Source organism: Orbicella franksi, chromosome 6, assembly GCF_964199315.1.
Source record: "Orbicella franksi chromosome 6, jaOrbFran1.1, whole genome shotgun sequence".
NCBI lineage: Eukaryota > Metazoa > Cnidaria > Anthozoa > Scleractinia > Merulinidae > Orbicella > Orbicella franksi.
Genome location: NC_138150.1, coordinates 30,525,916 through 30,549,732, shown reverse-complemented (window position 1 = coordinate 30,549,732; position 23,817 = coordinate 30,525,916). Strand labels below are relative to the sequence as shown.

Sequence of the window (23,817 nt, the reverse complement as noted above, 5' to 3'; positions counted from 1 at the left end):
AGATTCAGTGGTAACTAGGGTTTTCACGGAAAGAAATAATGTTTCAAGGCATCTTGAAACGAAGAATCGGCACAGTAATGGTTCGAAACTGATGATATTTACGACTTGGTGGGAAGTTTCGACACTAATAGGCTATCAATTTGTTTTGATTCAACTTGAGAGTGAAGTGTAAAAAAAATTGTAAAAAAAAAGAGCCAAAACAAAAAATAAGAGCAAAAACATTTAACTGAATATTGCCCGCTCATTAATGTTTGGCGGGAAACAGCATTAATGTTAGATGTCATGTGACCTCGAAGGAGCCAATGAGGGTGCACGCTGTTGGGGAAAAACGCCTCGGCCATATAACACAAATCTTCCTTATCTCTTTCAGGAGTACGCGAGGAGAGCATCCGGTAAAGAGGCGTTTATTGACGACAAAACTACATGGATTGACGATAGATTCTTTTCTCAACAACGCCTAGCAGGAAACAACCCCTTGTCAATCAAACGGGTGTCCATGCATGATGAAGGTAGCTAAAAATAAGGACTGTAGGACTGTTGGACTGTTTCCTTGGTAACCAGTGCTTTTCGGTATTTTTTGCCATTAATGCCTTAAATTAAAAGTGAAAAATATTGACTGACTGACTGACTGACTGACTAAATGACTGACTGACTGACTGAGTGGCTGACGGACTGTCTGACTGACCGACTGACTGGCTGGCTGACAGACTGTCTGTCTGTCTGTTTGACTGTCTGACTGACTGACTGACTGACTGTCTGACTGTCTGACTTAATGACTGACTGACTGACCTACTGAATGGCCGAATGACTGTCTGATTGACTGACTGACTGACTAACTGGTTGGCTGACGGACTGTCTGTCTGACTGTCTGACTGACTGACTGACTGACGGCTGGACTGATTGACTGAATGACGACTGCGGACTGACCGACTGACAAACGCCCGGCCGGCCAGGCTGAGTGACTGAGCGAATCATTGACGGACAGACTGGGCCTGATTCTCGGACTGACTGACTGACTGACTGACTGACTGACTGACTGACCCACTGGTTCGCTCTCCTGACGCATTGACTGAGCTTATACTGGCAGGCTGACTGAGAGCGAAGAATAGGTTGGTTGGGGCAAACATATAAAAAGCCTTTAAAACTTGTTTTTCAGAAGAGCGAAGATGTACAGTGAAGACAACTAAGGGAAAATGGTGCCATTTTCCGTTCAGATATGGTGGTAAAGTTTACTACAAGTGTACCACTAACAGTTATAATAAGCCTTGGTGTTCAACCACAGAAACATACAGAAGAAGATGGGGATTCTGTCAAGGTAATAGTTGAGAACGTTGTATTTAATGGAATTAATTTCTAATACAGTTGGCTTATTTGTTTTTTTATTTTTCATTCGTTTAGCACAGGACGATAACGTTGCAGAAGAGCAGGGTAAGTCGCACTTTTTAACGGTAAATACTTAAGCTACTAATGCTCTAAGGTAGGGTGCACGTGCAGGGTGTGTTTTACACTAGCTCCCACTTGTTCCACAGTTACAGGGTCGTGTCATCAAGTTCCGAAATATAAAATAAATAAACATGGAAATAAAAGAAGAATGTGAATGTTCAGTGGCGCATCCAAGGAGTGGCTATTTGTCGACTGTTTCCGTTTTGATCGGGAATTTGAAAGTGTCGTTTTTCGTTGAACGAGGTAAACCAGAAAACCAGAAGACAACTCCAAGGAGCAGGATAGTGAACCAAAAAAAAAAAACCTCGACCCACTTATGACATCGAGTGCAGTCGAACCTGTATATAAAGGCCCTGTATTAAGCGGCCACCCTCTATTAAGCGGTAAGTTTTGAAAGTTTCGATTTTTTGCTCATACAAACGCTGAATTTGTTACCTGTATTAGGCGGCCACCTCCAGTAAGCGGCCGCGACCACCCTGTAGTTGTCCCATGTTTGTCTTTCTTTGTTATTTTTACTTGTATTAAGCGTCCACCCTTGAACGGAAACTAAGCCACATGTCATTTTTGCGATATATATAAATGCGATCCATCATACTCTATATCGTAGAAGAGTAAAGGACAATTTATTGCACAGTACTTTTACACAATGTTACGTATATTACACCGATAAGTTAAAAGTTGGCACTGAATTTTGTTTAAAGTATTCATCGCTTGAAAGAGCGTTGATTGTCTTATTGTTTCCTTGCACGAGGTGTTTCTGTATGATACACCATATATATAGACCACGCCCATTGAGTGTTTTTAGTTAATACCCTGTATATTAAGCAACCTGGTATAATGCGGCCCCGGAGGGTGGCTGTTATATACAGGTACGACTGTATTAGATGCAATCCAAGCCACAATGGTGGGAAGTGAACGCTCTCACGTACTACGTACTTCGACACGACTGCTTCCCGATCCAGTATCTTCAATGCACGAAAACAATTTTTATGCGAAGACATAAAGGACGACAAAAAGTAGCTAAATAGGTAATAGTGTTATGGATTGAATCTTCAACTCTCTCGAAACCCACGTACCTCTTGTCAGTGACTTCTCTACTCATAAATACTTCGCAATAACTGTTTGCGCGGTTTTAAAGTTCGAATTGTTCTTACCTTTTCAGAAGCTGGAGATTGCACTGTTAAGACAGCACAAGGAGAATGGTGTCATTTTCCATTCTACTACAAGGGAGTTAAATATGAGGAATGCACAACAAAGGATCACCTTCAACCGTGGTGTGCTACAGTAGAACGTTTAAAAAACAACGACAGACGCTGGGGAAACTGTGCTCAAGGTAACAGAGCAATTTTTGCAAAATCATAGCTTATGTTCCTTCTTAGGCAGTTAATGTTCTTTGTGTTTTCACATGATAATGGCAATTGCTTTTTTTCGTTTGCAATTGAGCATTCTGCACTTACAAGCACTAATTGATATATGATATCTCGTGATAAAGAAAACAATTTGAAGATATAGAAAATGTTGAATTGTTTAACATATTCGATACATATTGCTATGTCATAACACAAATTTACATAGCAGACGATTGAATATGGACATTATTCCAAATACTGATGCACAATCTACTTTATTTCTTTTGTCCTTCAGGAGAAGTAAAAGAGAAAGGTGGGTCCTGAAAGACTTACATGTGTAGCAGTTCAGTTTTATGTGATCTCTCACTCTGGTGACAGGCGGCCGATATTCAAAACCATACTTAGAATGCTAGAAGCACATGATTTACAAAAACACCTTACACTTTAACTTTAACTTTAACCTAAAGATAAAGATCATATTTGCGTTTTTCCTCGTGGGTCAAGATTCTCCACTCATATGTAATAAAAGCCAATTAAGAAAGCCATCGACCTCCAAGAGTATGGTAATTCCAGACCTGCATGAACCACGAACTACGAGGAATTTGGAGGCTTGTTGGCAAACTAATGTCCTCAGTGCTAGAAACCTCTTGTTTATTTTAAGGGCTAAGGTACTGCTCGTTAAGGCTGTGGGCATTTTTATCACTAAAAATACTTCTTATTCTGTCAGGACCAGTTGGACTGGACTGGAACAAGTTGAAAGAAACACTGAATCCTGAATTTGATTGGGAAACCGCTGTGCAAGCGACTCTCAAGATTGATGATTCTTTGGAGGATGTACGTTATATATTTACTTACTACTTAGTAACTAAATCACTTGCTTGTTTGTTCAATAATGTATTTGTTATTTGTCATGATGTATATCCAGATTTATGAAAACGGTGTTAATGAAAAGTTCGTTCGTTTGCACCAAGTGAGCTACATACCTTGTTTAAATCACTCCTTTAAATGGCTTGAAAATAGTGATGGAAAGAAATAAAGGGGGAAAGAGTACAAAAAGGTCAAAGCCAGATGGCAAGAGCACCTCATAGAGGTTCTAAACAGACCAGTTCCTAACATTGCTGCTGAGGTGGCTGCGACAGATGTGGTGAATGACAGCATTTACATAGGGGTAATAACATGGGAGGAGATCAAGAGTGCACAGGAGGACACGAAATTTGGAAAGGCTCCAGGTTAAGATAGCATTACGGCAGGCCTTCTAAAGGCTGACACAGTAAATGCCCTGCGTGGGCTATGCAACACAATACGGGAGGAAGAAAGTGTCCCTGAGGACTGGTCCAGAGGGCTTGTCATCAAACTGCCCAAGAAAGGGGATTATACAAGTTGTGGGAACTGGAGAGGTATCACCCTCATGTCCATTGTACCCAAGGTGTGGGGAAGAGTCCTGATTAAGAGGATTGTTGCTGGGACAGATGCTGAATTGAGAGTGGAACAAGCTGGCTTTAGCAAGGGAAGAAGCGCAACCGAACAGATCTTTGTACTCAGGAATATCGTTGAGCAGGTAGTTGAATGGAACTCTAGCCTTTGGTTCGTGGACTACGAGAAGGCCTTCAACAGCATAAACAGAGACTTTCTCTGGAAGATCATGTGATGCTACATGGAATACCATCAAAGATCGTGAGAATGGTACACGTCACGTACACTAAAAAGTGCAGTGGTGGATAGTGATGGAAGGACAGACTAGTTCGACGTGAAGTCAAGTGTAACAGCAGGGATGCAATATGTCAGGGTTCCTGTTTCTCTCAGTGATTGACTGGGTAATGAGGAGGACAGTCTAACATGCAGGAACAGGCATTAGGTGGAAGATAACGACTACACTATAGGGCTTAGACTTTGCAGACGACTTGGCACTCATTTCAAGTACATTCAAACACATCCAGATAAGGATTGACCATCTGAATAGAAACAGGAAGGTAACGGGCCTGAAAATCAGCACCAAGAAAACCCAACTCTTGAGGATCAACGCAAAGAGCAACAATGCATTTGTTGTAAATGGACAGAAAACAGAGGACGTGGACGGCTTTGACTATCTAGGAACAAGAATAATCAAAGAAAGTGAAGAATGATCATCGCAGTTAATTTTCCAATTTAAGCAATTGGAAAGAAGAAGCCTGAAAAAATCAGGGCTTCAACGGGATTCGAACCCGTGACCTCCGCGGTACCGGTGCGACGCTCTACCAACTGGTATCGCGGAGGTCACGGGTTCGAATCCCGTTGAAGCCCTGATTTTTTCAGGCTTCTTCTTTCCAATTGCTTAAATTGGAAAATTAACTGCGATGATCATTCTTCACTTTCATCTACTACCGCAGTTCCTATATGAATTATTTCATATAAACTTCACATCAAGAATAATCAAACCTGGAAGGTCTGAGGACGACATCAAGAGCTGCTTAGGAAAAACTACAGAAACATTTAACAAACCAGCCAAGATCTGGAGAAGTGGTCAACTGAGCAAAAACATCAAGATCAGGATCTTCAAGTCCAACGTTATAGTATTGCTACTCTATGGATGAGGGACGTACAGAATGACCAAGAGGGATGAGGTGAAGCTGGACAGATTCCTCCACAAGTGCCTACGGAATTTGTTAAAGATATATCGGCCGACGAGGGTTACCAACGGAGAAGTGAGGCGAAGAGCTGGGACTTGCACCATCAGTGAGCAGATTAGGAGACGAAGGTAGCGCTGGATAGGGCATGTACTGCGTATAGACCATCAACAGAACCCACGCATTGCCCTAACCTGGGCACTCGAGGGAAAGAGGAGTAGAGATGGACCAAAGGAGACATGGAGGAGACCCGTAGAGGGAGAGGGACAGAAGATGGGTTCTGCCTCTTGGAATGGAGCTGTCACCGTTGTGAAAGACAGAGTAGATTGGAGGAGAAAAGTCACTGGCCCTATTTCTCCAGAGGAAAGCTACGACTATGATGATGAAGATGATGATGATTTACAAAAAGTAAAAGAGTGGAGGAATAAAAAGATCTGACATTCCATGAAATTTTTATATTGCCTCCTACTTTGTACTAGAGCTGCGACCAAAAGGGGTATCTTGTCTTTGACACCATTTTCATAAATTTAGGTAATCCATCAATACAATAACTTGCATGGTAGTTTGAAATGATATTGATTGAATTTGCAGAACTAAAATTATGCAATTAAGGAAATGTGTTACAGTTAGAAAACCAGAAGTTATTATAGTCTGCTTTTTTGCCTGAAGAACATCAGATCACTAACCAGTGCTCTGCATATCTCCTCCCCTTGTCAAGCATGTGAGAATTCAGACATTTTAAAGATTATTTATTTAATCATTTTTTATTTTTATTACAACTCGCATGGTACGAAGTGTGCAGGAAATTAAATAACTGATTGAACACAATCAAACAGTGTCATTATATTAACGTTTCAGGCCATAAAACGGGGTCGCATTTATGCTCTTCGTTACGAGCTGTGTGACAACCTTACAAGATCTCCAGACATCACAGATCAAGATCCTCGAAGAACCATGCGGGACTTTCTATCTCCCATCGCTCTGTTTGCATCTACCAAAGTTGGTAAAGACAATGAACTTGTGCCTGTTGCTATACAAATGGACTACAAGCCAGGTTAGTTACAAGAGTATGCTTGAGTATTTATCAGACACGATTAAGTTAGTTCACTGGGCCAATAACTAAAATCAGCCAATCGGATTGCTCCATTGCCGGTCCAAAATTCTCTCAGTATTGGATCGGGTACTGTTCCGAATGATCCCGCATGATCATTCAATTCTCAAAGATATTTTTGGCTGTTTTATGAAAGAACATGCTTCAAACTTAAAAAATTCCTTTTCTTTTCCTACCAACTCTCTCTCCCTTCTGTTTTACACGTGAGTATACGCCTAGTCGGCTCCCAATCAAAATTGCGCGCTTTTTCCAGTCCGTAATCGGGACCATACTGAGAGAATATTGGCCCTCAGTCTTTTTTGTATGGTCCTCGCTCGCTCGGTTCGCGCTGTTGAGACCTCGGGCCGATATTCTCCCAGTACGGCCCTCACGCTTGGTTATTAAGACAAATATACACCAACAACTAACAGTCCGCTTAGTACGAGATAAAAGAAGCACCGGAAGCACCGGAAACGACTTCACTTTTCCTTAACTCCTGGTGTTTCGCACGAAATGTATTTGTTTTTTCAATCTTTGTTCCTTACTCAAAAACTGGCTAAACTTTGTTTCCGCTAGATTCAGCAGTTTACACTCCCGAAGATGGAGACAACTGGTTGATGGCCAAACTTAATGTTCAAATCACGGATATCGGATATGCTCAAATTGCAGAGCATCTTGCTAGGGTAACTACAGCAATAAGAAATAAAAGCTATTAACATATTGAAATACAGAGGAGCATTATCATAAACCCATGGAGAAATAGGACCTGTGACACTGGACACGATTAACGGGCCAAACACAAAGTTGCCAGGCTGTGATAATTCTTGACCCTGCATTTGAGGTCATTTGAGGCCATATTTTTTAATCTTAGCTACTTGTTTTGTTTCAGGTCCATTATTTTATAGAGCCATTCTGCGTCTCCTTAAAACGCACCTTACCTTCCATGCATCCACTGAATCAAATACTGAAGTATCACTGCCGAGAGACAATTGTCCCCACTACATTCGGAACTCCTATCCTGCTCGGCGAGTCAGGGTTTGCAGACGTGCTGTTTGCATATGGAAATGACGGGGCGCTAAGAATTCTGCAAGACATACATCCTCTGACAAGCTGGGAAGTGACAGACTTCAGAAAGAACATCAAGGTATGTGGCGATGTCTGCCTACCTCAACCTTACCCTTTGGGACCTTTCAAGGCTTTGTAAGTTTCAAGATTGGCATTACCAACAATAATCTCCATTTCACCGCTAACGGATGCTCAGGTAGTTTGCCAGAATATCCGGATGCTCCCGCATGCAGGCTAATTCCAAGGGTACTATTTATTTTCTGCCAAAAAAGAAACTAGCCAAACAGATAGTTTCTTCACGAACACCAACACTAAGCTACAGAAGATTTAATTATTATAAACCAAATGTACAACTGAGGAATAAAATCTCCAGAATCTAATAGCTTGCACTTACCTTGTTTCCAAAGCTGAAAGTTCTTGTTTTCTTTTCACTTGATGAAAGTGGTGGTAAAAAGAGTAGAGGATTTTGTCTGTGTTACGTTCACTTCCATTGCTCAATGGTCACGGAATTCAGGAACTTTACGTTAATTTTCACCAGGGCCGTGGACTAGATGACAGGAAGCTGCTGCCGTACTTTCCTTTCCGAGATGATGGTTTTAAAATCTTAAAAGTTATCGAAGCAATGGTTGAAGATTACGTCAACTTGTAAGTGAGCATGAAGCCCTCGTGACTTAGAAGCGTCTTAATTCAGGCTCTACAAAACAGCCCAGGTGTGCCTGTAAATATCTCGGCTTTGTGTGGAACTTGCACCTTGATGATAGAGTAATCTGAGACAAAATTGTTTGCTCAGTGCACTGATGACGTCATTGAATCCCCCCCCCCAGGGGTCTTGGGGAATAATAAACAGGATCATTTATTTAAAGGGAGCAAGGGATGTTCCGGGGATTAATTTAAGGTGGTTCAAAACAGTTTCCAGCACTTAGATTTTGATAGGTTGTCATAACCACCCTTTATCACTTGATGCTACAATCATGGTATCAACAAGCTGCCCAATCATTGGTAAACATGTTGTTATTATTTTAGTGACGCAATAGGTTACCATAGCAGCAGTATTACCTGCTAAAAGCACCCTTAATTACAGCTTTAGGGGCTTATGATTCAAAAGCGGCTCGGTGAAATTTTTATATTATATCAAATTTTGATAAGAATGATAAGACGTAACTTTTGGCAAAGTTTAAAAACTTTCTGTACATAGCGTTCAGAGCCACCTTAAATTTTCAAAACTTAAAGGTGGCTCTGAACCCTTTGTACAGTTTTTCTGAATTTTGCCAAAAGTTGCGTCTTATCATGCTTAAAATTAAAATTTGCTATTACAAAAAAATTTCACCGTGCCCTTTTTGAATTATAGGAACCTAAAGCTGTAATTAAGGATGCTTTTAGCAGGTAATACTGTTGCCATGGTAACCTACAGAGTCACGAAAATGACAGCAACGTATTCACCAATGATTGGGCAGTTTGTTGATACAATGATTGTAGCATCAAGTGATAAAGAGTGGTCATAATGACCCATCAAAAATCTAGCTGCTGGAAACTGTTTTGAGCCACCTTAAGGGAGCAAAGATATCCCTATGCTATGAAATGTAACTTTGGCAAAAAAAATTATAGGAAACAATGGAGTTTGTCGATAGGGAGCAAGGGAGAAAAAGTAAAACTTTCAAGCGATCAAGGAAACACGCTGTCCTCATCACTGTTTATGTCTTGCAGTCAGAAATTTCTCCGATAAAAATAGAGTAGTTGCTAAGAATGTAGCTAGATTTTACCGTTCCTGTCAAATTTGAAAGAGACCGGTTGAAACCCATTCTGAGTAAATAATTGAAACAGTTAGCCTCGTACGCGTCCTTTCTTTGTTCCTATGTCTTGAATGCGAGAAGAACTAAGCCAACTAGTGGTAAGTCTGCAAATCAAAATAAACACAGCTTACTTGGGAGCAGCGATGGCGCAGTGGTGAGAGCGCTCGCCTCCCACCAATGTGGCCCGGCCGGGTTCGATTCCGGCCCGGTGCCTTCTGTGGATTCCGTTTGCGGTTGGCTCTCACCTTTCTCCTAGGGTTTTTCTCCGGGTTTTCCGCTTTTCCTCCCTCCACAAAAATCAACATCTCCAAATTCCAATTCGATCAGGATAAAGAACCCGCATGAAAACAAGCTAAGGCTGATGTGGCTTCCTCTCTAAATATTGTAATTGATTTTATTTATTTTGTTAGTTATAAGTGTACTTATTACACGGATAGCTCCTTGAGCGGGCAAGATGAATCAAATCCTGCGCTGTGGTTGGCTACCCGAGCAGGCAAGATGGAGCTATTTTGCCTGCTCGGGACTACCGCCGCGTCCCTCAAGAAAAATTTCCCCGAAAGCCATATAATAATTCCTTTATTTACCAAGTTTGTTCGATCAAGATGGCTTGATACTGGCCTCGTTCTTTTTTTGCGAGTTTATGGACCTCGACTCTGTCTCGGTCCATAAAAAGAACTTGGCCAATATCCAGCCATCTTGACCTCACACTTGGTCAATAACCCATATTTCTATTTTGATTTTCCTTCGTTCGTGTCCATAGCCACTATTTAAATCGAAAGACAATCAATCAACCTGAAATGGAAAGTGTCAAAGCCAAAAACAAACTTAAGCGTACACAACAGCGACTTTTTAGACCCCTTTGTTAATCCCTTCAGTTGTCATGAAACGCGGTTTAATCGTGTTTAGGTATTATAAAAGGGATAAAGACGTTACAGAAGACGTGGAGCTTCAAGCTTATCTCAATGAAGTGTCACTAGACGGAATTGGACTGAATGGTGGTATTGGAAGGGTAAATATGGAAACTAAGCATCAAGCAAACTGAGTCCATACTTACTTTCAAAAAAGGATGTCGCCTCTATATATAACCCCCGCTTCATATCAGTTAACTAATTAATAACTTCGGTTTAACCTGATTTAAACAAGAAAATCCGGTAGAAAAGGGTCCGGTGCTGTCCAACCTCTGCGAAGTGGTCAACGACCAAAGGGTCAATAACAAACAAACAAACAAACAAACAAACAAACAAACAAACAGCGCTTGTACTTAAACCCAAACTGATCTATAATATTCACAATATTTTATATGTATAATGTTTCGAGTTGAAAACGTTTGAGTATAAGTTTGTCTCTTATGGTGATGCGGTTTCATGAGATTCCGAGTCTTGTTTAGTTGTATATGCATAAGCTTGAGCCAACAATAACATACCATTTCTGACAAGCGAAACAAAAGATATGAAGTTCATATATTTGGAATGCTGGATAGAGATTTAATTAGAACTGGAAAAATTAAGAACGACTATCGCAGTTAAATACACAACTTTCGTGGGTGCGATGAACCCTGAAAAAAGTTCAGGCTTCATCAAATGTTATAAGTTCAAAAGTGTACACATTTAGCTGATGCCTTCCTTCTGGATCGAAACCTCTATTTAAAGATGCCTTACATTTATTTTTCTGAAGTATGTATGAAATAATTCATATTTGAACTGCGGTTGTAGATGAAAGTGAAGAATGATCATCGCAAAAAAAAACAAAAACAAAACAAAAAACAAAACAACACAAAACAAAACAATTTACTGCGATGATCATTCTTCACTTTTATTTATTTTTCTCTTGGATAGATTCGAGGTTTGCCAGCAGGTATTGATTCCAAGGAAGAACTCTGTGAGATACTTAGTCGAATCATCTCGCACGTGACAATCTATCACGCCTCGGTCAACTATGTCTTGGCAGACTACCCTGAATACATTCCCAACCAGCCAACTAAACTGTACGATGACACCAGAGTGAAAGATGGAGAATTCTCTGTTTTTCGCCTTCCTAACAGGCTGACAAGTGCTGTAAGTAAACCTTGTCAAACTCATTAATAAATTCATCAAGTTTGAACAAAGGAAATCATGACCCTGACGGAGATTGAATATATGATCTTAATCAGCAAAAATGTTCACAATATGTCATTTCTCCGCTTTCTCCTTAGTTTTAGTTTCGATTAAGAAGATATATCAGACACTCAAGGCAGTGTTTACACCACATTTCCAAACACCTCGAAGGTCGTCAAAAATACTCCGCTACGCTTCGTATTTTCAACTCTCTTCTCTGTGTTTGGAAATGTGGTCTAACACATTCTTGCGTGTTTGAGATATTACCTCACTATTTGTCACATATTGGAAGGGGGCCGGGTGCAGGGCTGGAGGAAGGAAGGGATGGGGACGGAGGTAAACTTCGTAAGTTCCGGTTATAAGGGAGATTTTTAGGCACAGGGGGCTCAAAGATAGATATTGAATATTTCATGACTGTAATTTGCGCGCCCTTAAAGATCTCTAGTGGTGTAAATTAAAGAGATGGCAAGTTCGACTTGAGTTTAGGAATCTTAAGCATCAAGTCAAATGCTGACTCAAATTCCTTGGGAGAGTTCCTGTGCTCTTTCAATACTTAGAACTACTGTTTTTGTAGCTCCATCAGAGATTGTATCGCTTATGTTAATGAGGCAAATATTGTAAAAAAAGATTCTCCAATGAACATTTATTGTAGATTTTTGAAAATGTTTCAGATCCAATCCTCAGCGTTCTTGTCCCTGGGAGAATTTCGTTTCGATTCCCTGTTTGACTACGGCAACGAGCTTCAAGACATTAACGCTGTGAATCTCGTCAATAGTTACCATAGTTACCTAATGACCGTTGTTCAACCTCGCATGCAAGAAGAGAATGAAATGCGGAAGAAGACTGGACATCTGACATATCCATATTTTATTCCAAGATGGCTGCCGAATAGCGTTCAGACCTAGGAAAGCCTTGGTTATGTTGGATGGGGACATGCGCTACAAAGCGTTAACCTACTATTTCAAGTTCCCAAAATGATCAAACCATACGAGGGCATTTTGTAAAGGGTGTGGTTTCTTGATTAATTCCTTTGTATGTAGTAACTGTGATTAGTCACCAAAACTGTAGGTGAAAAATTGTCTATTTTGTTACGCATACGCGCGATGAAAGCAAATAAACCTTGTGTAATGTGTGCAAACGTTTGTTTCTCGTCCTTTATATTCCGCCTCTACGAAATTTCAGATATAGAAAACATAACATAGAGAGACAGGAGGGAGAACCAATGGAATGCTGTGGGAAAACGAGCTGCAAGAGACCTACTCTGGGACCTTAAGTCGCCTAAAGTCGCCTTAAGTTGAAAAAACAGAAAGATATTTCTGGGTCGAGGCTTAACTCTTTCTAGTCACTTTTACACTTAGCAGTAAAAATATGGTCATCCAAAGTCAATTGAACCGAACTGAGTCTACTCTTTAAATACTTTATTTACCCAGTGTAAAAGAGTGACAAAAGTGGGCGATTTCTCCAGCAAAAATCATTATTTGCATTTTACTTCCACATTGGACCAACTGTAAACGTTTGAATTTCGTAATTGGACGAACCAACTTGAAGCATAATGTTTATCTATCCTTTTCGTACATTTAACGAAGCCAGGTATTCACATCATCCTATACGCTTCGTGGACTGCGCTACTGTTACCAACGAAAGCTAAGGTACAAAAAAATTGTGCTGTCAACTCTCAGTAAACATGGCCGCCAGGCGAATGTTAGGAACACGCGACTTAGTTTGGCCGCGTGACTAAAGTGTACGCGAGCTCACGCGAGCTACTCGCACTCACGCGGTATGATTATGTTACTTCGACAGGCGTTTACAAAAAACAAGAAAGAAAGCAAATCGCCAAACTAATGCTCTCCGAAATTTGAATACAGTAATTTATTATCGGGTGATTTGAAATAAATCTACATTCGGGAACACTTAGCGAGAGAACTCGAATTATCGTGGCACAGGCCGATGTCTCGTCTCTTTAAAACATGGAAACCAGCTAGCGGCGCAAGGCTTACTGTGAGAATCAAAATGGCGAAGACCAGTGTGTCCGGTATCGATATATTAATTTCTAGTATTTCGTTGAGAAAATGTCGTTGTGGGCATTTGTAATGTCTCAGGTGGAAACTACTGAAAGCTTGGAAGGTGTATTTTCTGGTGGTCTGATCAACCATGGTAACAACCTTCTAAAATAAATTGGATTCACTGTCTAAACTGCCAGGGTCATCAAAGTTTTCTGGAGCCTGACAAGTAATTGGTGAAATTTGGCAGAGAGTGTTCTTACAAAGGAACTCAGCATGCGGTACTCATTATGGTATTGGAATATTTTGTCTGACTGAGGCAGGAGTGCAACAAATCGATTGGGTCCCTGAAAAGGACTGAGCAACTTTGGAAAGCCATGCCATGGCCATTTGCTAAACTCCAATGCCAAAATTGGGGAGGTTCAATAAAGTATTCATTCATTCATCCATCCATCCATCCATCCATCCATCCATCCATCCATCCATCCATCCATCCATCCATCCATCCATCCATCCATCCATCCATCCATCCATCCATCCATCCATCCATCCATCCATCCATCCATCCATCCATCCATCCATCCATCCATCCATCCATCCATCCATCCATCCATCCATCCATCCATCCATCCATCCATCCATCCATCCATCCATCCATCCATCCATCCATCCATCCATCCATCCATCCATCCATCCATCCATCCATCCATCCATCCATCCATCCATCCATCCATCCATCCATCCATCCATCCATCCATCCATCCATCCATCCATCCATCCATCCATCCATCCATCCATCCATCCATCCATCCATCCATCCATCCATCCATCCATCCATCCATCCATCCATCCATCCATCCATCCATCCATCCATCCATCCATCCATCCATCCATCCATCCATCCATCCATCCATCCATCCATCCATCCATCCATCCATCCATCCATCCATCCATCCATCCATCCATCCATCCATCCATCCATCCATCCATCCATCCATCCATCCATCCATCCATCCATCCATCCATCCATCCATCCATCCATCCATCCATCCATCCATCCATCCATCCATCCATCCATCCATCCATCCATCCATCCATCCATCCATCCATCCATCCATCCATCCATCCATCCATCCATCCATCCATCCATCCATCCATCCATCCATCCATCCATCCATCCATCCATCCATCCATCCATCCATCCATCCATCCATCCATCCTTCCATTCATTCATTCACAGTGGAGATGCCAAAAATATGGCCGATAAATCTACCAAGATATCCATTTTTATAATTCGGGAAGCATTGTAAAATAAATTTATGTAAATAAGCTAAATTAATTTTAATTTCCCTGTTGTTTGAATAATTTATGGTAAATATACAAACATTTCAAATTAAATCAAGATATCTTAAATTTAAAATTTTTGTCAGCGTGAATATATTTTTATTAGTTTTGTTTGATTTTTTTACTGTGATATCTTCACTAATATTCATACTACCTTGCTAATATTTATTGTTATTATTATTATTATTATTATTATAGTAACTGTTCAGTGTTGTGGTAATTCTTTCTTAATTACTTCTTATTATTTGTTCAATATCGGCAGTTTTAATTTTTGTGGAAGACCCACAGCCGAACCTGACTTCAAGAAAAAGACATTTTGAAACGTGAAGTTTGAGTAAACAATTGATTACAGTTATTTTTTATTTTTTTTGTTGTTGCATCCATCAAGTTTTGGCGTAAGTATTCCAGCAAAACCACTTCATGTAAACAGGTATACTTTATTTTAAAAATAACAGTCTTATCGCAGAATTTCTTGAAATCTTGATCTGAGACCAGGTAATGATAACAAAGCGCGAGCGGTTGGCGGAACTTCATGATCAACTGTCGAGAAGTTGTGGCATAAACAAGATGATTCAACCTTTATGTTTCTAACCAGTGTGCTTGCAATTCTTATGGATACAAATTCCCCCTGTTTTACCACCAAATTTATAGATGAATCATTCGTTTCCTATCACCTAATATGGCATATACTTCTGAATAAAACACATACCGTGACATCAGAGGACACACCAACGAGATAATCTTCACATTCCCCTGTTGAGTCACCTGGACTCAGCACCCAGTGATACAAGACTGGTACATATGCAACATGATCAAAAAGTCTTTTTTCACTGGATACGCCAGAAAGGCGTCATTTACCAACTCCCCACAATCCCCACTGACTGCAAGCTTCTGAAAATCTGGAGTTGTCATTTTCTATTCTTGCAAACGATCCACATGCAAAACAAAATTTCCGATTGAAAAACTTAATCTAACTTAAATTTGTTATTTTGTATGTTTTGAAGGTTGCATAAATACGTTTGTCCAGTTATAACTAATGGGTTTACCAAGGTCTTAGCGAAGAAAGACTTTAGAGAAATCACCAGAAGACACCTCAACGTACAAGTCATCACATTAATTCCCATCTTGAGAAACCTGGATCCAGCAGCCAGTTATATAAACGTTGGTTTATTTAGAGTTTTTAGCAAATCCCTCTAGGACGAACATTTAATTTGTCCATAAAACAGATATGTTTTGTTCTATTTTATTGTTAAGCTACACATTGTTTATTGGATTTTCGATCGGGTTTCATTTTCGATTTGCTAACGATGGTGTTATTTCCTGTGTTTTTTGACGTTCTATGGAAGCTGATAACTGTCTAAAAGGTCCTTAAGGTCCTTTATTTAACTTAAATTTGTTAATTTTGTTTGTATCGAAGATAAGATAAATACTTTTGTCCAGCTGTGAGTAATCGGTGGACCAGGATCTTAACGAACAAAGACTTTCCAGAAATCACCAGAAGACATTTCAACCTTGTCCAACCAATTGCCATCACATTCCCATTTTGGGCCACTTGGTTCCAGCGTCCAGTGATGAGCATGTGCTTGAAGTGCAGGGTAAATGTACAATCTATCTTGATCTCTACCTCTCGAGTGAAAGGCATGTGTGTTGTGAGCTCATTCATAGCACTCTTGGTCAGAAAAGTCTGGTTGTTATGGTAACTGCTGATTCCGCGGTATGACGTCTCCACCGACATTTGTGGGGACGAAGGACTGTCAATTACAACGTTGGAGACAAGAAGCCAGCCTCCTAAAAATCATGCCGATCAGGTAAAAGTTATCAATTATGAATTCAATAAGAACCAGGGAGAAGTGCATGACACAAATAATACCAGTATGAGAAAGGGAAAGGCTGGTTTAGTTCCTTTACGCCCCTGACGAACTGAAAAAAGGTTAACAAGTAAGAAAAATACTTTTTTTAAAAAAGATAGTACATTCATTGATTCAATATGAGAAAATGTTTCTACATAGTTTTTTAAACGGCCATTTTTTCCTAGATAACTAGCAATCCCCAAAATCCCACCTCACCTCCCCCCCCCCAAAAAAAATATTGTTTTTCATTATCATTAAGCTACCTCCGTCAGTTGTCATGTCGCAGAAGACCTTTAAAGGGTTTCCGCTCTTCTCAGGGTCGATCCAGTACTCGCCGTCTCCTTTGGAGTCTCCTGAGTCCCGGATGTCCTTACATGAATGAGCAGGCTGATTGGAATTCCAACCTTTGATTGCTACAAAACAAAAGATGATGTTTTCAGGAATTGTTAAGCCCACCCATCTTTTACTTGTGATTTCGACCACTCAGTGAAAGAAACTCTGAATTCAAACGAAACTATATAATATACTTTGACCCTCTCTCCTCCGCAGAGCCTCAAAAGCTTTTTTTTTCGGGGGGGGGGGAATATCCGCTGAACGATATGAGTGCAGGCGCACGGTCGATCCATTCGACTTTGCGTGTGCACGAATTTCGCACGGCGGCTATCTATGTCGAACTTTGTGAACCTCTGCGGAGGAGAGAGACTTTGACCTGCTCTCCTTTCTACCAATCATTTCTGGTTGATTATTATTCTACTCTTACTCGTAAAGGCGGACATGTCCATCTGACATGTCCGCTAAGATATGTTGGACTGTCAACCCCTGACTCTAAATTAGAAATTTCCAAAACTCACGAGTTTCACAGCGTTTTCCCTTGTATCCAGGATGACATTGGCCAGTCTTTATTTCTTCATTCTGTTCACGAAGATCATTGATACATGAAACCTGTAAGTTGGATTAGAATCGGTCAAAAAGCTGTCTATCTGTTCTATTAGTACTTTTTCTCCAATTTTCTGGTTGAGTATACCTCCGAAAAAAATAAATAATAAAATTTTCTTGTTTGCTCAACATGGTAAGTGACATGCAGTTTTACCTGCAGAATAAAAATGTTGCATAAACTTAGAAGTAACCTACCTGGACGGAGCCATAGTATGTAGATCCTTTCTTCCATTTAAAATTTCCTGGTTTCATCTGTCGGGTTTTGTTGTTTAGGTCACAAATGCGTCGTTGTCCATTGTTGCCATCGGGATAAACATTCACCGACTTGCAACTGTTATTTCCAATGCATTTAAGCTGACATTGAAACTCATCCAGAACAGTAACCGTGTCCATGGCATGACCAAGTAAGGCATGGCCTAAAAGAAGAAAGGAAACAAAAACTCTTTTGAATGCGAACTGAAAAGACTGAATAGGAGTGAAGAGAGGCGTCTTAATTTACAGGTGTATCCTTACCAACTTGAGTTTCAAAAACGTTTCCACAAAAGTCTGTGTTTGCCACCCCGAATACGAATCCCAGGAGAATATTGAGAGCTGCAATGACCAACTGAGTCGGGCAAGAGTCAGCCATCGAGATACTGTGGTGAGAACTTCGTCTAGAAACGAAGGTTGACACCTAAATTTGCACCACTGCTTTGTAAATTTGAGCCCTTTTATGCCTATTCATGTACATTTGTGACTGATATTGGACATTTAATTTTGTTACTTTTGAAATGCTTCCAGGCTTCCATTAATCTTCATGTTTATCTTGATATCATGCAACTTGCCGCTTATGTTTACCTAATGAGAGCATTTCAGTATCACCACCCAAATAAACTAATATTGCTTCTAAGGATTTAAAAGTACATTAAAACAATCTTCAGTTATAAACTTCCTTTGCTTGAAAGTGTGCTGGTACTGTAATGAGAAATCACTCATCGTAAAATTAACAAGAAAAGACATAAACGAAAATACTTCAGTCTCAAAACATTGAAGTTTTTCGCCATTAATTGACGTTTTCTCGTCGTGGTTTGGTTTGCCATGCAGGTGCTTTCCTCTTTCACAAAAGAACTTACTGTTTATGGATATTTAGTTTTCTTGCTTCCATAACTACATATCGGAGTTTAAAATTAACGTAATAGTTTTTTTTTCCCACCAATTTCTTTGTGCTCTCTTCAAAAAAAAGTTAAGAATGGGGCAGTATAAGAACTGGAAAATGCTTTCACGTAGAGTGACACAATCACCAACTAACGCCAAGTTTTTGCCATTATAATATCGGCCTCTCACTTTACATTTTAAATTTAGTTGTAATTTATCTTAACGGTCACCTCTTAAGATATGATTATTGGCCTGTGCGCAGGAACGTTCTGAGTTGAGGAGAGTGAGGGTGGGGGTGGGGAGGCTTAAACACGAACCCCCTAAATGAACAAACTAGGAGGTCCCACAAAACACGAAATGCAGGAAATACATTTACAATAAGAGGTGAAGCGCTACACAATTACAAACTTTCTCTGCTAAAGAAGTACTCTTGCCACTGTATAAGTGTAAAAAATTATCAGCCGGCCTTAAATTCAAAATCAAATCCGACTTTGCACAATGAAGTTTTCTCCACTGTAACGCCCCTGCTAATAACATTGTAATAAATCAGTGACCCAAAGATATTCCTTCAGCGCGATTCAACGTTACCTAACGCTAATAAACAGTGCAAACGGTGTATTAATCATGAAGGAAACTAACAAATGCAGCCGGAAACATTTGGTGGTTAAAACGCTGTAGTCAATAGGATATCGGCCTGTAATAGTTTCGTATTTTCGTGGGATATGTCTGTTGTGAATATCAGGCCTGGCAAGGATGTCGCTAAGGCCCAGCTGCCGACGAATTTTACCGCCTGAAATTTCACACGAAAATAGAGACTTAAGTAAACTTTGGAGTTGTCAAGGCCAGAAAAGCTATGTGGGATTGTCAATGAGTCGGCTGGACCTGTCCACACTAGCCCGAATACGTTATCAGAGTGAAACGTATATTTGGTGCGTTTTCTTCAGACGTTTATCGTTGTCAGCAAAAAATGTTGACATCTGAAAACGGTGTCAGGTGTCGGAGACAGTTTAAAACGGAACCGTATCTTAATAAAGGCGACAGCGACAACCGAGGGCGTTTTCAGGTGGATGGCAAAAAAGGCTCCTGAAACGGTGTGGACATGAAGCGTTTAAATAGAGTCAGCCATTGAGATGCTGTAGTGAAAACTTCGTCTAGAAATTATGGTTGACACATAAATTTGAACCACTGCTTTGTAAATCTGAACCCTTTTATGCTTAGTCGTGTACATTTGTGATTGATATTGGACATTTAATTTTGTTACGTTTGAAATGCTTCTAGGCTTCCATTAATCTTCATGTTTATATTGATATCATGTAACTTGTCGCTTATGTTTATCTAATGAGAGCATTTTAGTATCACCACCTAATTAAACTAATATTGCTTCTAAAAAATTGAAAGTACATTTAAAATAATCTTCAGTTATGAACTTTCCTTGCTTGGTAGTGTGCTGGCACTGCAATGAGAAATCACTCATTTTGAAATTAACAAGAAAAGACATAAACGAAAATACTTCAGTCTCAAAACATTGACGTTTCTCGCCATTAATTGACGTTTTTTCGTCGTGGTTTGGTTTGCCATGCAGGTGCTTTCGTCTTTAAAGACCTTACTGTTTGTGGATGTTTAGTTTTCTTGCTTTCCATAACTACATATCGGAGTTTGAAATTAACTTTGCAGTTTTTTTTTCACCAATTTCTTTGTGCTCTCTTTAAAAAACTTAAAGTGCACCTAACCCCAAAAATCTTTTTTCGCTAAAACGAATCTACTTGTTATTTGAAATATTTCTGCGAAAAAATTTTTGGATTCCGTTAAATCCTCGATTTTCTGTGCCTCGACGAAATCTCGAAAATAGCTCCAAAACACCGCCATTTTGTTTCACGACCGAGTTTGAGGAGAATGGGTCCAGCGGCTCTTGTGACGTCTACCCAGGAAGGTTGGATATCTCACCTCCCCTCATTTCCTTCAGGATGGTGCAATACACATTCGAAAAGTGCGCAGAAACGCCTTCCAGAGGTGCTATCGGCTGTTGCAGCAATACTCCAGATTTAAAGAAAGATATACTGTACTATTTACTGACGATGATCGGCTAATGGTGCAATAAAGACGTAAACGATGGTTGATTTTGTCGAACCGAAACAAGCGAACTGAATCTGTGAGAATCATTGAAGAACTCTCACTGGAATTTGTTCCGCAGACTTTCGAACGCTATTTTCATAAATTTTCTGCTTAAAGCTAACCAGCAATTTGTAGAAATACTACCGACAACCTATATCTTCCAATCCCGCAGTATTTATAACATAACCGGCAAAGTTCTGTGATCCGATCACGATCAAGAAGCGTTATACTGATATGTAAGTAGATCGCAACTGTACGCTGCTAACCAACACTTATTTCTCTTTCGATTTAGATGCAAGTCGAAGATTAATCCTTTAGAATTACATGATAACAAAATTGTTACACTCATAGAGTTTTTCGAAGGTTTGGAAATCAGCAGTGCGACAAAGATTCTGTGCAATAGCGTCGAAAATATGACCGCGTAACATCTGCGGACCGCTTAGGGAACACATCCTTTTCGCTTATCCGACGAATTTCACTGCAAACTTTGAGAACAATTTACATTGGTTATTTGGAGTTACGACTTAAAACGTGTGACAATGTGAAATCGGTAATCGTATGAAATGTTTCCTTCCGCCTTGCTTCCCGCAGCTTCAAAAATATAGGTCCAAACAATACGATTTTCAATCGATCGAAGCCAATGTTTTGGAGGTCATCAAGTCTCGAAAACTGCAACACGTACGTCGCTCTTATAAACATGAAGCATTCAACTGAAAGTAAAACACAAACTGGATTTAACAGAACAATCACACCTTGACAAAATACATTCTCGCTAAGGACAAATGTAAACGGGCTATAAACACGCGTGGGCATCTTATGTTTAGTTGACGAAATTACCATCCAAAGCAGTCCTTGAGTTTTCTTTCCTGCTTTTCGTTTGCCTGCTCCTCCACTTCTTATCTAGCTTTCCATTCCTAAGATACAACCAGCTCGTCCGCAAAGAAGTCTTCCCCTTCGTCGCTTGAAATATTGTAAATTGCTCTCAAAGCTCTAAGCAGTGAGTTCACAGTTGTCGAATGTGCTCGATCGAAGTTTATTTCGGAGTCTTCCGAATCGAAACTTAACTCTGACTCCAGTGACGAAAAAGAAATGATTCTGAGACAAAACTTGGACGGTTTAGTCCCAAAATACATCGGAGCGATTGGTTTTGTGTTCCATTTTCTCGAGCAAATACAGAGAGTTGACTGAGGCGCCATTGTGTTTGGTTCCTGGGTAGACGTCATCAGGTACCGCCGCCCCAGACTCCCTAAAACGCGGTCGTGAAACACTTCAAGCGCGACTTTGAAAGGGCATAGAAAATCGAGGATTCAACCAAATTCAAAAATTTCTTCGCCCAAATGCTTCAAATAAAGTCTAGATTCGTTTTAGCGAAAAGAAATTTTGGGGGTTAGGTGCACTTTAAGAATGTGGCAGGATTAGAACTGGAAAATGCTTTCACGTAGGGTGACACAATCACCAGCTGATGCCAAGTTTTTGCCATTATAATATCGGCTTTTAACCTTACTTAATTGACGTTTTTCCGTCGTGGTTTGGTTTGCCATGCAGGTGCTTTCGTCTTTAAAGACCTTACTGTTTGTGGATGTTTAGTTTTCTTGCTTTCCATAACTACATATCGGAGTTTGAAATTAACTTTGCAGTTTTTTTTTCACCAATTTCTTTGTGCTCTCTTTAAAAAACTTAAGAATGTGGCAGGATTAGAACTGGAAAATGCTTTCACGTAGGGTGACACAATCACCAACTAACGCCAAGTTTTTGCCAATATAATATCGGCCTCTCACTTTACATTTTAAATTTAGTTGTAATTTGTCTTAACGGTCACCTCTAAAGATATGGGTCATGGCCTGCGCGCAGGAACGTTCTGAGTTTGGGAGGGTGAGGGGTGGGGGTGGGGAGATTAAAGGCGACAGCGACGACCGAGGGCGTTTTCAGGTGAATGGCAAAAACGCTGCGGAAACGGTGTGAACATGAAGCGTTTAAATAGTTTCCGAAAACGTATCATTTCTAGAATGTTTTAGGGTGGACAGTGTTATCGCTGTTTCGCCATAATATTATTCGAGAAGAAACCAAACTAGCACTGAGCTTCAAACATCGTACGACTTTATTTGTTTACACGGATAAAAGTTTGACTAGGAAAAAATGCAAGCAAATAGAAAATGAATACAACAATAATAAGTGAATGAAGCTAGGCAAAAGAAATAAGAAAACCATAACAAACACGACTTACAGAAATTCCACCAGAATGACAAAGTAGGAATAGAACAGATCCTGGATACGTACGCGATGCGCAATTTGCTCCAACGGATTAGCTAGTTAATTTTTAAAAATAACCAAACCGTAGCTCTTAAATTAGTACAAGGATATGCGCGCAAAATGTAAATTAGTTGTCCCGTAGGAATATCATGATTTGCATAGGGAACGAAAACAGTAGGAAGCAACGTAAGAATGGTACAGACGGTTCCTCAATTTCAATTTTCCTTCGGTGAACGCGTTCGCTTCTCAGTGTCAGGAGGGTTATAGTAAAATCGCGTCATAGAATGATTTCAAACTTACATCGTTTCACATCTTCCGTAGGACATAAACTACTCGTTCACCACAAACAGCTGACATCCTTGTCCTCTGAACAATTATTCTGAGAAATTATGTGCGTGGGAACACTGCCGCAGTTTTAAATTAAGCCCGAAGACAGAAATCAAAGGTGACAGGAGCTCATCACTAGGAGCGTGCAACTACCCCATATTCCTGTCACGGCGTTTTCACAGACCAATGTATTCTTAGTTGGAATTTAACGCGAATTCAGACCCCCGCAGAAACGTCAGTGACCAATCACAAGCAGGGACTTAATTTTTAACTGACATCATCATTTCGGCGGAAGATTAGAAAGAAAAACATGTATTGTGTACCTTACCGATGCGCGCTCATGTAGACCGGAACTGACCTATTTTTGCGGAAAAGAAGCCTAAAACTAGACCGGTCTGTAAAAATGCCGTGACATAACCTTAGTATAGGAG

General features: G+C 40.2%; 2 protein-coding genes across 2 annotated transcripts; one reads left to right on the top strand and one right to left on the bottom strand.

Annotated features, from left to right (window-relative positions):
* Positions 1-5,668: 5,668 nt before the first annotated feature.
* On the top strand, positions 5,669-13,031 carry LOC145490602 (polyunsaturated fatty acid 5-lipoxygenase-like). The gene is made up of 8 exons (XM_081469691.1): positions 5,669-5,803; positions 6,254-6,449; positions 7,062-7,168; positions 7,375-7,629; positions 8,089-8,195; positions 10,247-10,349; positions 11,176-11,394; positions 12,105-13,031. The coding sequence occupies exons 1-8, from the start codon at positions 5,669-5,671 to the stop codon at positions 12,336-12,338; spliced, it is 1,356 nt and encodes a 451-aa protein (XP_081325817.1). The 3' UTR covers positions 12,339-13,031.
* A 3,142-nt stretch (positions 13,032-16,173) lies between these two features.
* On the bottom strand, positions 16,174-18,418 carry LOC145490601 (uncharacterized). Its single transcript, XM_081469690.1, has 5 exons — positions 18,077-18,418; positions 17,759-17,979; positions 17,479-17,569; positions 16,891-17,040; positions 16,174-16,565 (listed from the first exon to the last, which is right to left on the bottom strand). The coding sequence occupies exons 1-5, from the start codon at positions 18,189-18,191 to the stop codon at positions 16,174-16,176; spliced, it is 969 nt and encodes a 322-aa protein (XP_081325816.1). The 5' UTR covers positions 18,192-18,418.
* Between the last annotated feature and the right edge of the window lie 5,399 nt (positions 18,419-23,817).